We start from the raw sequence: 15,700 nt of genomic DNA, 5'->3' as shown, positions 1-15,700 counted from the left end.
AACTACCCTTGATTTATCTGTCTGCAGTAATAATATAAATTTAAACATAGGTGGATGACTAAAAAGTATTTTGGTAGGTACCTCCTTCTATACTCAACAATGGGTGAATTTTTACATTTAAACAAAACATAACATGATATTCATCCCCCAACAATTCATCATTACAAAAAGTACAGAACCTTTTATCCCTTACCATGGAAATGTCTAACTCCCATGAACAGGTAGTTCCACTAACAGGCTTGCTAGTTAGGTAACTAATATGAATCATACAAATAATGCTGTTATGCTGCAGTGAATATAATTTATATACGCACAAAGACAAATGACAAGATATTACAACACTTGTATTAATAGTATAAACATTATTATAACAACAAATGTTATATTTAAGAAGAAGTGCAGTGGATTGTGGGATGGATTATCAGTTTCATCTCACTCCTTTTTTGCTCCATATAAAATGCTTTGTAGTCATACTTCATCTCATTGATGTCTCTGGATGGTTTGTTTCAAGGCTTAAAATTGTTTCTATAATGATTTTCTGAAACATCAATGATGGGAAATTAATTTCTTTTTCCAGTGTCACTGGAAGGAAGTGTGCGGTTACTGTTGAACTCTAATGTTTCTTTCTTGATTTGAATCAGTTCTTCTTGATATTGTGAGAAATCAAACTAAATTTAACAGAAATGTCTGTAAGAATACAGATATATAATCTGCAAATCCACAGTGACACTAGAGGTTTACAACTAAAATACAAAGTGTGTATTATATGATACAAAACAGTAAGTTTAAATCAGTTATATTTATAGCCAAAAATCACTATTAGCCTGTGTTTCCCTGTATGACTCCCAGGACACAGTTTCCATCAGCTTTTTGATTTCCGCATTTGTTTTTGTTTCTTTGTGTGTGTGTGTGTTTTTTAAAAACCTGTGTTGTCTCACACATTGGAGTGAATTAAATACTGTTTTAACTGATAGGCTGTTGAGTAGACCTGCAGCTTTGTAACCAGTTGAGCTGCTGGAGAGTGGTGGTCTTATCACTGGACCATGTGTCCTCTGACATATAATTAGGTACATATGAGTGTGTGTGACTGTGCATATATTGTTGGTGTAAGTGTGTGTAAAATGGAGATTGCCACTATTTGCACTTCAGCAGAATGTACTCGTGTGCTCTTCTTTGTAAATCTATTGTGGGCACAATGGCTACATTGCAGCCACTGATGCAGCTGTACACACAGACAAACACACACACAACAGCAAGTCCAATTAGTGATGCTCAGCAGCAGCACTTGCCTTTCAGCAGTTCTCACTCAAAGGCCAAAAATATCACTGTCTTCAACGTCTCTGTGAATCTTGAGTAGCCGAGCAGAAGCTGACCCATTCGGCTCTGGCATGAGGATCTGAAGTTTCCTCCCCGCCGTGTGCCAAATGTTAGTCAAATATGTGGTGGATGAATAAGAAAGACAGTCAGCCAAAATATAAGATCAAAACAGCCTGCGAGGATTTTGTTTTCTGTGCTATGACATAAATCACACACACACGTTATCTAAAACTTCATGGCATGTGTGTGTGTGTGTGTGTGTGTGTGTGTGTGTGTGTGCGTGTGCGTGTGCGTGTGAGAGGTTTTCTCATTTTAACTAATAGTGTAGATGGAGCTTGTTCAGGAAACATGTTAATGTCACATTTCGGTGATGGATTAACTAAACTATGGATTAACTAGATTAACATTAACAGAGTGTATGTTCAAATGTTTTTATTATTTGAATATTTTGCAATTGATGAATAATAAGTCTTGATCTGCAGTGTTCCCTCAGCAAAGTTTGATCTTTAAAGGTTTTTTTTTTCCATATGCTGTCCTCTAAGCAAGAAAAAATGAGAAGTACAATTAAAGGATTTACCCCCATCTTATTTTAGGATATTTCCTATCAGTTGAAACTTTCAGAATGCATCTATGACAAAGGGCCTTGAAAATATGACTTTGTAAAAGAAGAGCTTCTGTAGCTTAGCTTGCCTCAGGTTAGGGGTAAGTTGATCTGAGTCAGTGGGTAAAATGACAGTCTGACCTTTCAACTTTAAACCCGAACATAATTTAAAAAGTCATTTTAAGTAATAATAATAATAATAATAATGATAATAATAATAATTATTATTATTATTATTATTATTATTATCATTATCATTATCATTATCATTATCATTATTATTATAAATAAACTTTTAAAAAATAGTAATATTTATTTTCTTCAAGCTAAGTTAAACAACCAAAAGTTTAAAGTAACATTGTCTCGACTGGTATTTTTGTGATTTTCCATTTGCAGTTTCAGAGTGCAGTTCACTTATAGCACTTTGTAATATGGACATATGTAATATACTGTAAATATGGACAAATGTACATGTCCACTGGTTATGATTATATTACTTATGATCTGACACTAGTGAATTATCACATAATTTCCCATGAAATTTGTAGGTAATTTCTAAGATATTTCAAATATATTACTTGGTAATTACCACCTATTTTCCATGAAATTATAGGACCAAAGTAACCAATACCCAAAGCAGTTTTTGAGATGAGTACTTTGTACTTAAGTATTTTTCTAGCACCAGTACTTTTACTTGTAATTGAGCATATTATAACAGGACTTGTACTTGAATACAGATTTTCAGTGTTCCTTCCACCACTGCTCTGAGTGAAATACTAACACTTAGTTTGTTTGACTTAATTTCATGCAATAATGCTCTTTTTGTGACCAAATTGTGTTAAATTCTGTCCGGGGCCAATATTAGAAAGTGTTAGTATGTGATAAAGTGTCCACTGAGTGATGTGAATATGTTAAAATGCATCACAGTGTAAAGTGTAATATATTTGCCTGTAGGATTGTGATCAGATCTGATGCTTTGCAGGGTCGATGAGCCTGAGAGATTGACTGATTATCAGCTGCATATTGTGGACAAATGTGCTGTTCCACTTTCAATATCCTGCCTAACATTCCAGTGATTTTACATCTCATGTTGTTCTCTACAGCCGTGAGATTCAGAGTGTTCACCAGCAGAAGCTCTCTGCTTGCTAAGTAATGGTCATTGTGTGATGTGAAGCTGAATAGGCCTTTAGCCTCCACAGTCTCCCCCACAGCAACCTGTTGCCTCTGCAATGTTGTTAGAGTCTTCATGGAAGAGCTGTAACATGGTCAGATCAGATTAAACCTGGAGACACACACACACACACACACACACACACACACACACACACACACACACACACACACACACACACCAGATGGTGAGGCAGAAGCTTTCAGCAAAGAACGGGGATTCACAAGTCCTTAAAAACATCAGAGAATTTAACATTTATTAAGACTTGAAAATGAATAATATACTGGAGCTATGAGGTTGCAAGAAGCACTTATACCGACAGATTTTCTGTTGAGTGACATTACAAGAGATTTAGGAGAACTTGTCATATTTATGAATTTTCTCATACATGAAATGTGATATGTTTAATGAGTCTGCCTTGTTTTACGGGGTTAAAGGTCATGTACACTTAAGAATTACAACGCCTTCATCTGAATGAATCTAGAATATAAATGGCACTAAAATTAGCTAAAATAATGTCAAATCTTTAAAATTAATTACATAATTAATATTCTGTTCACCATATCTTCATCATTGTTTGTTTTCATTTGTTTTTGTTTCTTTTTATTGGCATGTTTTGACACAATAACTTCTGCAATTTGAAGTCTCCTAGCAGTATCTTGTTCTGTTGCACCGACAGTGTGATATTTGATTTGATTTGGTTATTTATTTTGAAAAAAAAAAAAATTCTACTAACAAGAAAAATTTATAAAAAAAAAAGAGATAATTCACTCAAAAATGAAAATTCAGTCATCTACTCAGCCTTGTGCTGATTGATTTTGTTTTATTGCTGTCCTTGCTGTGTGCCAGAAAACAACAACAATTCACAACTTCAAACAGTTTGAAAACCTACAGATAACGTGGGCATAAAAATGTGCTGCTATAATCATCGTTGGCCCTTTAAAGTTGTGTCTCAGATTTTCATCAAATTTTAACATAAACATGATTTAATTAGGCATAAAAATGGTTAGCTATGCCCTAAAGACCCCTAAATAAGAATTATGGTTTTAAAATGTGTATTTTGATTAACATTAAGAGAATTCTGAGACACTTTAAAAAATGAAATGGCTGCTCACTACAACTGTGCTTTGAAATGAAAAACTGGAACATTTTCCATCGGGCAGAGTTGACATCTACATTTAATAAACAGTTGGATCATTAGGAGGTTGGCCTGTTACAAGGTTTAATAGCCAAGCATAACTGAAGAGTAAGAATTAAGCCTCTCAAAGCATGATTTTGTATCAGTTCTTAAAAATGAGCATTAAATTATATAGTTGTGGTTTTAGCGAAGCCTCTTGGTGGTTGTCTACCAGCTGGACTACCATGAGAATGGATCAGGAGTGTCTCTCAGCCTTCAGTGAACCTGCCTCCCCAACCCCCACCCCCACCGCCATCCTTACCAGCTTATATAGATCATCTGTTTATTCACAGCCAACCCTAACTCAATCACTGCCTTCTACCAGAAGCGTAACAAATGACAGCAGGGGAAATTACAGTCATTCGTCTCCGTCTACCCACATCCTGTCGGCTTTCCTTTTCTGCCTTTTAAACCAGGACACCTGTACCGTCTTCATCCTCTTTCTCCTCCTCTTCCTCCTCCTCCTTATTTAGGTCTGTCTCTGTACCCAGGAAGCTCCCAACATGTCTCCAGTAAGCTGACAATATCTACCAATCACAGATAAAATTGCACGGGTTTATGTACACCGTCCTGATCATGGGAGGCACAAATGTTTTGCCACTGTACGTGCACTGTGATTTGATAGATGATCTGTCAGGCATGAAGCCGGTAACCTCCACATCACAACAGGTGTATTGTGGGATATGTGACTTGGACTGTGTGCAGTGACTGTTATTAAGGCAGCTGGGGGTGGGGAGTTAATTGTAGCTCTCTCTTCTACCACAGAATTGCCACTTTCACTAAGTCTCTCATCAAAGTGCTGGAGGCAGATGTCAGTGTTGCATTTGTCAGCTCACAGTTTATTGTCATTCTTATTGTTTTGCATCTGGACAGAACAGAACAGTACCTGTTGTTAGTTGCTGGTTGGAGACCGTTCTAAGAACTATACACAGCAGTGAACAAAACTTTGATTTATTATTTAGTAATTTACTGTGTCCATTCAATTTCAGAGACCTGTTGTCCAAAGAGTTACTAAATGAGTTCTGGTAAAGCTTTTATTTAATCTTTAATTTTAACCTTGAAACAGTTCATGTTGTCATTGAAAATATGTGTGAATATAGAAATAATGCTTACCTGTCTTTCTGTCAGAATACTTTTACCCTAGTTTATCACTTTTAAGTCATAACTAGTTTAAGAAACAACTAGTTTATCACTTAAAAGTGATAAAGTACTTGTTTCTTAATGTTAATTAAGGAACAAGGACTACATAAGCAAACAAGACCATCCACAACCACAGTTATTAATGAAACAAGCCCAAAGTTAGCCAGTTAAAAGGTACCAGGAGGGGATTTTTATTCACGTACATACATACATACATACATGCGCATAGATACTATTGACATTACATTTTGCAGTCAAGACATTGGAAAGACAATTGTCCACAGTGGACTCCAAAATAAAATAAAAAAAAAAGTTCCTTGTAGTAGCTTTAACATCTTAAATTAGTAAATCATATGCAATTGTTAATATTACTATCATAACATCATAATACAAAATTAAAACATGTTGTACAGCCTTCTCCAGCACACCATGCTTTATTCACCAAATGTTTATCTTTGTCCTATAGCTCACTATAGATACACCAAGTTTACAAAATATTAACATTACCTTTTTTGAATACTTTTACAAAATGCAAAATTTACCCCTAGTAAAATAAACTAATAAACTAACTAATAAAGAAAATAAACAAAAAAAGTTATACAGATTATACAATATTTGAACCACCTTTTCAAAATCGTCTTTACCAAATAGTCTTTCAAAACATAGTGTATGCAAATTTCTTCTATCTCTTAGTAGTAACCATAAATCCATATCCATAAATATTAAGATAAGTCTGGAAAATCTGGTTAAAAAGAGAGAACAGAATATGCTGCTTTATACTTAGGAAGGGAGATTAAACGTCCCTTACTCCCACTAATCCTACCACTACATAAACTAGAAAAGTTATAAACAATATGGTATGTGGTCTGTAACTTCTAAATCAGTGCAGGTCTTCATTATTCAGTTTTCTCTTGTTACATGTGTGCATCAGACGGAGGTTATCAAGGGGCCATGTGGCAGTGTGGGGATGACATTCAGGCATGTCCCTGCCAGCGAGGGGGATGCAGTGCACGTCAGCATCGAGACGGTCACGCCCAACTCTCCTGCAGCTTTGGCAGACTTGCAGAGGGGTGATCGCCTCATCGCTATTGGAGGTCTGAGATGTGTCACCTTTTTTCAGTTTTTTTGAAAGTGATATTCAGTTCTCTGCACTAATGACAGAAAACATTTCCTCTTCTTGTTTCTGTTGGCAGGTGTTAAAGTGACATCCTCAGTTCAAGTGCCCAAACTGCTGAAGCAGGCTGGAGACAGGGTGGTGGTACTCTATGAGAGACCGGTTCGTCACCAGACTCCCTCTTTTGGGAGCCTGGGAACTCTTCAGGAGGGATTTGGGCAGCTAGAGGAAGCAGGTTTTATTTCACAGCCAGGGGGTTATGAGGAAGACCCAGCCCCAATCACCACGCTTTCTGACATATCCGACAGCAAAGACATGGACTCTGAGTTTGAAGAGTTGATTGTGGACTCTAAACCTAGCCAGACTAGTGGGCCTAACAGCAGCACCACGAATACCAGTGAGACTAAGGAGGATTCCTTACTTACAGTAAACCAAAGCCCCAAAAGGACAGTGGCCAACTTGGCCTCTAAGCCGCTTGGTACCATATCACCTATCCTCAACCGCAAGTTAAACCTGGTGGGTCTCCAGTCACCACTAAAGCCCCAGCCCAAAGAATCACCAAAGCCCTCACCACAGAAGACCAGTAGTGATCCAGCAGATGGTCTGCAACGCCCCTCCATCCCTCCCCCACCTCCTCCTTCTCGACCCCCAGTGCCACCAAGACCTCAGATAAGGTTGACTTCAGCCTCCTCAGAAACCAGTCTTTTGGAGGGCGTTGATTCCGTTACAACTACAAATGCTACTGTTGCTCCTACCGCAACTACCACCATCAGCACTTCTGAAAAATCTCCAGAAAAAGCTCCTTCTACTGGAGCCAATGAGGACAAAGCTGGCACTGAGAAGGTATGTGTCAAACAGGCTGAGGTGAAGCAGTCTACCAGGTCAGCAGAGTCTAGTGATGAACTGCCAGCCCCTTCCAATGTGATCAGCAGCAGCAAGGTGGATCAAGCAAAGGACAAAACTTCAGAGAGCTCTTGCAGCACACGGGACAGTCTAGAGGACCACTCCCTCTGGGAATCCCCAGAAACCATGTTTCGTAACCAGTCAGGACGCTGGCCCAAGGCATCTGTGGTGTTCGAGGTGGAGAGCAACCATAAGTACCTTAATGTGGCCCTGTGGTGCAAAGATCCCTTTAAGCTGGGCAGTTTGTTGTGCCTGGGTCATGTCAGTCTCCAGCTGGAGCACTTAGCCCTAGAATGTATGGCCACGTCTTCAGCAGAGTATCAGAGCACCTTTAGGCTGGGGCCTCCAGAGCCCAGAGCCAATGTCAGCCGCACTGCACTACGCAGTCTCAGCACCCACAAGGGCTTCAATGAGAAGCTGTGTTATGGAGATGTTACTCTGAACTTTTGTTATTTAGCTGAGGGGGAGTTAGAGTATCAAGGGGTGCTGGCAGAAAGAGAGCGAGAAGGGAGTATCCATGATGAGGATCTAAGGGAGAGAGAGAGGGAACATATTCCCACAGCACCACGTGATGATTTAGCCTATGGTGCCATGCAGTTGGTGGAGGTGCGACACAACTTCCAGGACACCCAGTTCCAGAACCCTACCTGGTGTGAATATTGCAAGAAGAAGGTTTGGACCAAGGCAGCCTCTCAGTGTATGGTCTGCGCTTACGTTTGCCACAAGAAGTGCCAGGACAAGTGCCTCACTGAAAATCCCTTCTGTGTGGCAGCAACTGAACGGCGTGGAGCTGACCCTGAAGCCAAATCCACCATAAACCGGGCCACCACCGGCCTGACGCGCCATATCATCAACACCAGCTCCCGCCTGCTTAACCTCCGCCAGGTACCCAAGACTCGGCTGGTTGAGCAGGTGGCTGATGTGGTGCCTGGAGTGGTGGAGCCCTCACCCAAGCATACTCCCAACACCTCAGACAATGAAAGCAGTGATACTGAGACCTACACCAGTGGTGCCAGCCCCTCAAAGCAACCCGCCAGCAGTGGTGGCAGCAGTAAACTTGTACGCAAGGAAGGTGGTTTGGATGACAGTGTGTTCATTGCTGTGAAGGAGATAGGCCGTGACCTGTACCGGGGGCTGCCAACAGATGAGCGCTCCCAGAAGCTGGAGTTGATGCTGGACAAGCTGCAGCAGGAAATTGACCAGGAGCTGGAGCACAATAACGCTCTTCTGCTGGAGGAGAGGGAGGCCACAGATGCCCGGCGCAAAGCCCTCATTAGTACTGCCCTGGCCAAGTCTGGGGAGAGACTCCAGGCCCTCACCCTGCTAATGATCCACTACCGGGCAGGCATTGAGGACCTGGAGTCAGTTGAGAGCACCTCTCCTTCAGAGCAGCAAGTCTTTAAAGGCAAGGGAGAAGCCCTGGAGGAAGAGGCCCTGATGGGGACAGAGGTCTATGACAGTGACATATGCAGCCCTGTGGAGGTGCAGCTGTTGGATGACATTACTGAGGAGCAAATCTGTGTGGAGGCACTCCACTAAATAAGACTAGAAAGGAGGAAAAAGGAGGAACAAGTGCTTTGGCCTCGAGCCTCCCAGCAAATTAATGTCCTGATGTTTTTTTGAGATTAGGAAATTTCAGAAGTCTGTTTTCAATATCGGGGATGTTGGGGTCCAGTGTTTGATTCACATATTTTTTGTTTTTTAATTTTACCTGAAAAAGAAAGGATGGATGGATTTCCTTCCTTAGGATTCATTGTTAACCTGTTATTGATGTTTTGATTTGCACAATGCGATGGTGTTTCCATGCTCTTGGTTTTTAAAGGGAAGCTTGAGAGCTACACTATTATCTGCCCTCAGTAGTGCTGCATGTGTATCCTCCAGTTTTGTTTTTCTGTGGCTTCAAAATGTCATTGTAAGCATTTAATTCAGTTTGCTTTCTTCTCTGTAACTGCTTTGACAAAAGGACTTAAGCAAATGCACACATTTCTGTAGTGTACCAGTTTGGATCATCTTAACTTTGGAGAAGGAAAATAATTGTTCAAAATTAGTTTGCTGTGAGTAACAAGCCTATATGAAGGCGAGTCTGTAACATACTTTTAGGGAAGAGCAGGTTTAGACAGCCATCTCAGTGGAACATGTAATTTGTCTAAGGCTCTGCTAGCAGTCATACATATCTTTTGTTTTGAGCACTTTTTAATGTAATATATTTGGATTTTAGAAGTTATTTACCCTGCTCACAAAGCTCTTTGGGGTTACAGCAGCTGCATAGTTATTAGTAAAGTCATCTATATAATTTTTCTTTTTCTTCTTTTTGTTTGTCATTGTCAGGCCAAATATGTTCTACTGTATAACCCATATTTTGTTTGTCTTTGGAGATCTGAAGGTGGTTATTTTTACTTGTTATAATTTTTATTTTTTCTGTAATTTGTTTTATTTGTCTGTCTTGCCCAGTCATGTTTTGTTCAGAACATCCCAACTTCTAAAACCTAATTATGGCATATTGCTAACTGATCAAAACTTTCATGGAAGGCACATAATTAACTTTTTTGAATGAATGTTACCTAGGAGCTCTCATGATGTTAATTATCAAACATTTATTTATTTGGTTTAGTGTGTGTGTGTGAGTGTGTGTGTGTGTGTGTGTGTGTGTGTGTGTGTGTGTGTGTGTGTGTGTGTGTGAAGATGATTCAAATGTGTTAAAAGTTATATGACTGAGTGGAGATTATTTGCCTTCATGAGTTGTTTTCATGCCCAGATGAGTTTATGTTTATGATCTTTTTGTGTTTTGTGTATGTGCAGCTGTTTGGCACTGCCTCCGCCCATTTCCTTGCGAAACATCAAGCATTAATATAGCCTGTTACAGTGATTCTATCATGACCAGCTACAGCTCCAATGTGCTATCCTGCTCCTCTATTTCTACACCCTCAGAGAGCCACTGGAAAAGAATTGTTTGTGAAGAGAGAATTGCATTTCTTGCATATTTACTTTTTAGTGTTGATGTCCTTCTCTTTCTTTATTCTGATGCTTATTTTGCATTTTCAGTTCCACATCACACAGCACAAATACAAGCAGTTTTGTTAGTGGATATTCACTGAGGTTAGGTTTGATAGTGTTTGAAAAATATCCGCAGGTTTTGGTGTCAGTCCATCACAGTTCATTTGAATTGACATTCAACAAGCATACATGGTGAACTCCATTAAAAGAGAAGTAGAGTCAAAGCTTTATTGAAAATAAGTGGCCATTCAGAAAACAGCCCTGCATTAAAAATAATGATAAAACAGGATCCAGAATTCAGCAGGACTAATAGATCGATGAGTTTTTTAATCTTTTCAGACACCTTAACATTGCATATTGCAATGTTAAGGTGTCTGAAATGTTGCATATATATATATATATATATGTATATGTATATATAAAGGCATCTTTAGATTTTCTTGCATTAAGTACAAAAACCAAACTGATGGTAGATTGAATAAATATGAAAATAACAAGACGTCACCCAAAATGCACCTGTTGTGAGTGAGATAGCGGAGGGTAGATTTTCAGTGTAGAGTAAAAAGTAATCAAAGTAATCAGCCAGACTCAGAGGAAGCAAAGTCAAATGTCCTCTTCTTTTCTGTGTAGTGGATCTGTTGCTCATGTAGATATTGGCTTACTGGCTGCTATACTTGTCAATCTCTCTGTCTCTGTGTATCCAGATTTTTGGTGCAATATTTTTGTAGGAAATGAAGCTGATAATCAGGAGTGAATCCCCATGTCTGTGATTTCTCTTATTTTCTTGTGTCCTTTGTGTGCCCATCTGTCTGCTAATGGAACCTGAGGGTTTTTGGGGACCAAGGAGAACCTGAGAGGAGTTCACTCGTGAACCCCTTTTGGCCTGAGAAGCACTGCTTTAACTGCTATTGCTGCTGCTGTTGTTACAATGTGCTCTTTCCACAGAACTCATAATGACACGCTTCTGCCCCCCCCCACCCCTACCAGTCCTAACCTTTGAAACTGCACCTACAAAATGACTGCCCACCATGGCTTTCAGCAGGTCCAAATGGTGTTTCTTTCTGTTTGTGTATGTGAGGGCTGTTGTACACAGTTTTCGAGAAGGCTCATGTGATGAAGCTTTATTGTACATAACCTAAATAAACAAGCTCCAATGAATTCCCATCAGTCTGTGTCGTGCTTAAATCAGCTTGCGTTGGAGAACTTCGAAGATCCAGATGTCACAAGGAACCCAACCAGCAAATCAGAACACAAAACTTTGCTCAGTAGACCTTTGCTCATGACGACTGATGACAGCATCATCTGTTCACAAAGACCAAAAACCAACTATGACCATTTCACATAGGGCAACAGACAACAAATAGTTTTCCAGGAGGTTGGTTGGGTTCTTTAGGTTTGGGCTTGAGGAGTGATTGGTTAGTTTTTTAGAATAAGAATGTCAGGGTAAGCCCTGTCAGAGTAGTCTGGGATGTCTTTTTTTTCAAGATAAAACTGCCTATTTTACAGCCAGTCCAAGTCATACCTGTACACTAATCCAGCTGTTTGATCAGCGTTTCTATATGCTACACCTGTCAGGTGGATGGATTATCTTGGCAAAGGAGAAGTTTTCATTAACATGGATTTCAACAAATTTGTGAACAAAATTCAAGAGAAATAAACCTTTTGAGTACATAGATTTTTTACTTGAACATGTTGTTTATATTTTTTATTGAGTGTATATGCAATATATCGTGCATCCCCAAGAGAGAGGGAATCTGAATTTAAGGACAGTAATACAAAATAAGCTAGTGATGTTAACATGAGCTGCAAGTATTCATAGTGTAATTTACATACACTGTGTTGGTGCTCTGCCACTGAGTTACTCAGTTGCATGTTCTTTTGCATTAAGAAACAAGGCCACATGGTGTAGAGGTGAAAATGTGTTTTACATGCTGTCCTCAGAGATATCCTGTACAAGCATTACAGCAAAAATGAGTCACTCTCCTTTAAAATAGCCATTTGAAATGAGACTTTTATGAAAACAGTAGCTTTGGAAAAAAAAAGTTGGTAAGTGAAAACTTGAAGAATTTTTTTAATATAATATTTAATTTTAGTTTTTTAGTTAAATTTAGTACATATTTAATGAATATATCTATCATTTTCCTAATGTGAACAAATCCCATGAAAGACCAAAACCAACAATGCAATAATGAGTTGTTGCCCAGTGTTCAGACTGAAAACAGCACTGCATAAAAAGGGCATGCAGGGCTGTGTTGCTTCATGTACAGTGAGACATTAAACAGACAGTAATAAATGACTTTGAAGGCTTCTCAAAAGCCAAGTGTTTTAACCCTAAGCATATCCTAACCACCGCGTTGCCACGTTATAAAACATAATTAGTTTGTACAACAGGCGCAATGAAGAAACAAAACATACAAATCTCGTGAGAGTTTGGCAAATGTAGAGTTCCCATCTAGACATGACCATTAAAAAGAATACAGGTTTAAGACACTTTTCAGACAGTGTCCACTTCTTTTATACAGTGTCGTTTGTGCATTGCCGTGAAACCGCAGCTGTCTGGGTTCTTAGTGAAGAGGGAGAGGAGGGGAGGTATTGTGTGAGCATCTGCAAAGTAATTGAAGCCCAGTGTTGAGATGGACAGGCTGATTACAGTGTGTCTTCTCCCACATTTCCCCATCATGCCAACTCATTTTGCTGTCCTCCACCACCCAGCATAGCCTATCAAGTCTGTGACTCTTGTTACAAAAACTGAAATGCATGCAGATTAGTTTGATATTTTCATGGTGGCTCTACATGTTACTCCAAACTGTCATGTCAATGATGTCAAACAGCATTTGGGGTAACACCAACAGTGGCTTAACTATTCTGTGTTTTAAATGCACCAAAAGGTAATGGTGCTGAAAATCCACCTGTCTCTATGTTCTCATTCACTGTTGTCATTTATGTTTTTCAGACTATTCCACATTTAATAGGATATGGTGTTCCCACAGGTTAGAAAACATAACATCCAGCCAATGACATACATGTAAGAAGGCTCAATGATACAGGCATTGATTGTCTGCAAAACATTTTGGATTAACAAAACTACAAAAATATTACATCCACAAATGACTTGTATGACTGCAGAGGAAAGTCTGTCTGCTCAGACTAGCAAATCTGCTGACTCACATTTCTGGATGAACTGCTTCTCTTACTAAAGTATAACAATCATGTTATTTTACCAGCTCACTAAAATCCAATACAGTCCGGGACAGATGTTGACAGTCCCTTAGCAAGTTTATGAGGAAACTGACAAACAATACATGACACAACATTCTAAACATCACAGCAGATTCTAAACACAACAGATGTTTCATGACTCTAAGAACAAATTAGTTTATAGTGTCATTTTCCACACATTTCTGAGAAACGGAGCTGAAACAGAGGCAGGTTCTTCAGATCCATCACAGTTTACCAAAGGAAATAATCCCTTTGGATAACACGTTTTAAAGGCATTGACTAACTAATTAGAAAAAACAAAAATGTGGCCAAAATGTACTGAAATATTTTAGAATTTAAAAATAAATAAATAAAAGCGTTTTCCATTCAGATATGAGCACAGTAGTTTCCTTCACTATGTTACTATTTCTGCTATAAGACCCGTTGTAGTGCTCTGCAGTGAGGACACAGGGTTTATCGTGTTCAGCTATGTTTTAGCTACTTTTTTTTACGTGCAATTCTGCTTATGTTTGCGGTCTTATGACTGTATCCATTTAGGTTAAAGGGATAGTTCACTCAAAATGAGAAATTCAGTCATTATCAACTCATCCTCATGGTGATTGAAGGTCGAGTTTAGTTTTTTAGTCCACAAAACACTGTTGGAATTTCACAGGAAAACAGTGTTGCAGGATCTGCCAAACAATGGATGTGAATGGCGACTTTGATTATATATTATTGTAGAGGATGTGCAACCACAATTTAAGGCATATAATGTAACTATGCAAGGAAAAGATGCTGATTGACATACTGTCTTTTCATATACTCCCGTGTCTACTTGATCAGTGGTTTAAAGAGAACATGAGGAGTCATTTCTTTCCTGAATCCACTGTAGAAAAGGGAGTAGTTCAACTGAAGGACATGATCAACACCTTTGAATTTCTGAGAGAAATACGCCACCAGTGGTCTCAGCTGTGTTAAACCCATCCATAAGGCAGATACTCAGGTCAGTGTCATGTGATATGACAGACAGATAGTATAGCATGCAGTAGAATGAAATCATTCTTGTTCCACTGGTCATGGTTGTCTATGAAACCACTTTGTATGTATGAGATTTGATAATAACCCACAGTTAGGAAGATTATTTGTAGGATTAAAGGGATAGTTTACCCAAAAGTGAAAATTCAGTAACCCTCATGCTGATTGAAGGTGGGGTGTAGATTTTTAGTCCACAAAATGCTGGAGTTTCACAGGAAAACAGTGTTGCAGAATCTCCCAATCAATTTAAGTGAATGGTGACCAGTTTTCAAATGTAAAAAAACAACAGAATAAAAACATAAAATGCCTCCATACTGCTCCAAGTCTCCTAAAGATCCAACATGCCAAGTTGAATAAAAACATGTTATTTACACCATGTCCTTAGCCTGACTCTTCGCTGTAGATGCTTAGCTTGGAGCCATGTTCATGTGCACATGCACACTGTCTGAACTGTGTGTGTGTGGTGTGATGGTGCATGTCACACCAACCTCAGTCAGCATGAGGGGGAGTAGATGACTGAATGACTGAATTTTCATTTTTGAGTGAACTATCTCTTTAAGTCTCCAACTATAGTTTGAGATGCCTCTTCACTCCACCAAACATTACATATGTCAGGGAAAAAATGAATACTTTTTATATTTCATGTTTTTAGATTCTTCACTTTTGCAGAGATTTGTAAATGTCAGAATATTTAATATAAACACAGAGGATCCCAAAATTGTACCTTTAATAAAGGAATAGTTTGACATTTTTGGAAATATGCTTATTTTCTGTCTTAGTTGGGAGTCTGATGAGAAGACTATTCCTTTAACACAGAAATTACTCCATCTTGAACACAAACCAGCAGACCTTTCCCACAGCAGACATCTGAACTTGTCAGAGCAAGTGAAACATGGGTGTCAGTCAGTAATAACATAATGATGGTTCTGGGCAGAAACACACATAAGTGACAAGGTCACCAAGAAACTGCGACACCTCCCCCACTCAGACGCCTGTGGGTAGATCCACTAAGCTGTCAATCAAAACACAGTTTACAGCAGCTCGACTGTT

The 15,700-nt window shown here is 39.0% G+C and overlaps 1 protein-coding gene across 1 annotated transcript in view; it reads left to right on the top strand.

Moving 5' to 3' along the window:
* The window catches only part of pdzd8 (PDZ domain containing 8), a 62,316-nt gene extending 52,447 nt beyond the window's left edge, over nt 1-9,869 (top strand). The window contains exons 4-5 of the mRNA XM_084736149.1: nt 6,338-6,500; nt 6,600-9,869. Coding sequence (XP_084592275.1) covers nt 6,338-6,500; nt 6,600-8,962 — 2,526 coding nt within the window. The 3' untranslated portion in view covers nt 8,963-9,869. The remainder of the gene's footprint in view (nt 1-6,337; nt 6,501-6,599) is intronic.
* The last annotated feature ends 5,831 nt before the right edge of the window (nt 9,870-15,700 follow it).

Source organism: Lutjanus erythropterus, chromosome 14 (genome assembly GCF_056507025.1).
Source record: "Lutjanus erythropterus isolate fLutEry1 chromosome 14, fLutEry1.hap2, whole genome shotgun sequence".
Lineage (NCBI taxonomy): Eukaryota > Metazoa > Chordata > Actinopteri > Lutjaniformes > Lutjanidae > Lutjanus > Lutjanus erythropterus.
Note: the sequence above shows the minus strand (reverse complement) of the source record. Positions and strands in the feature narration are given on the sequence as shown.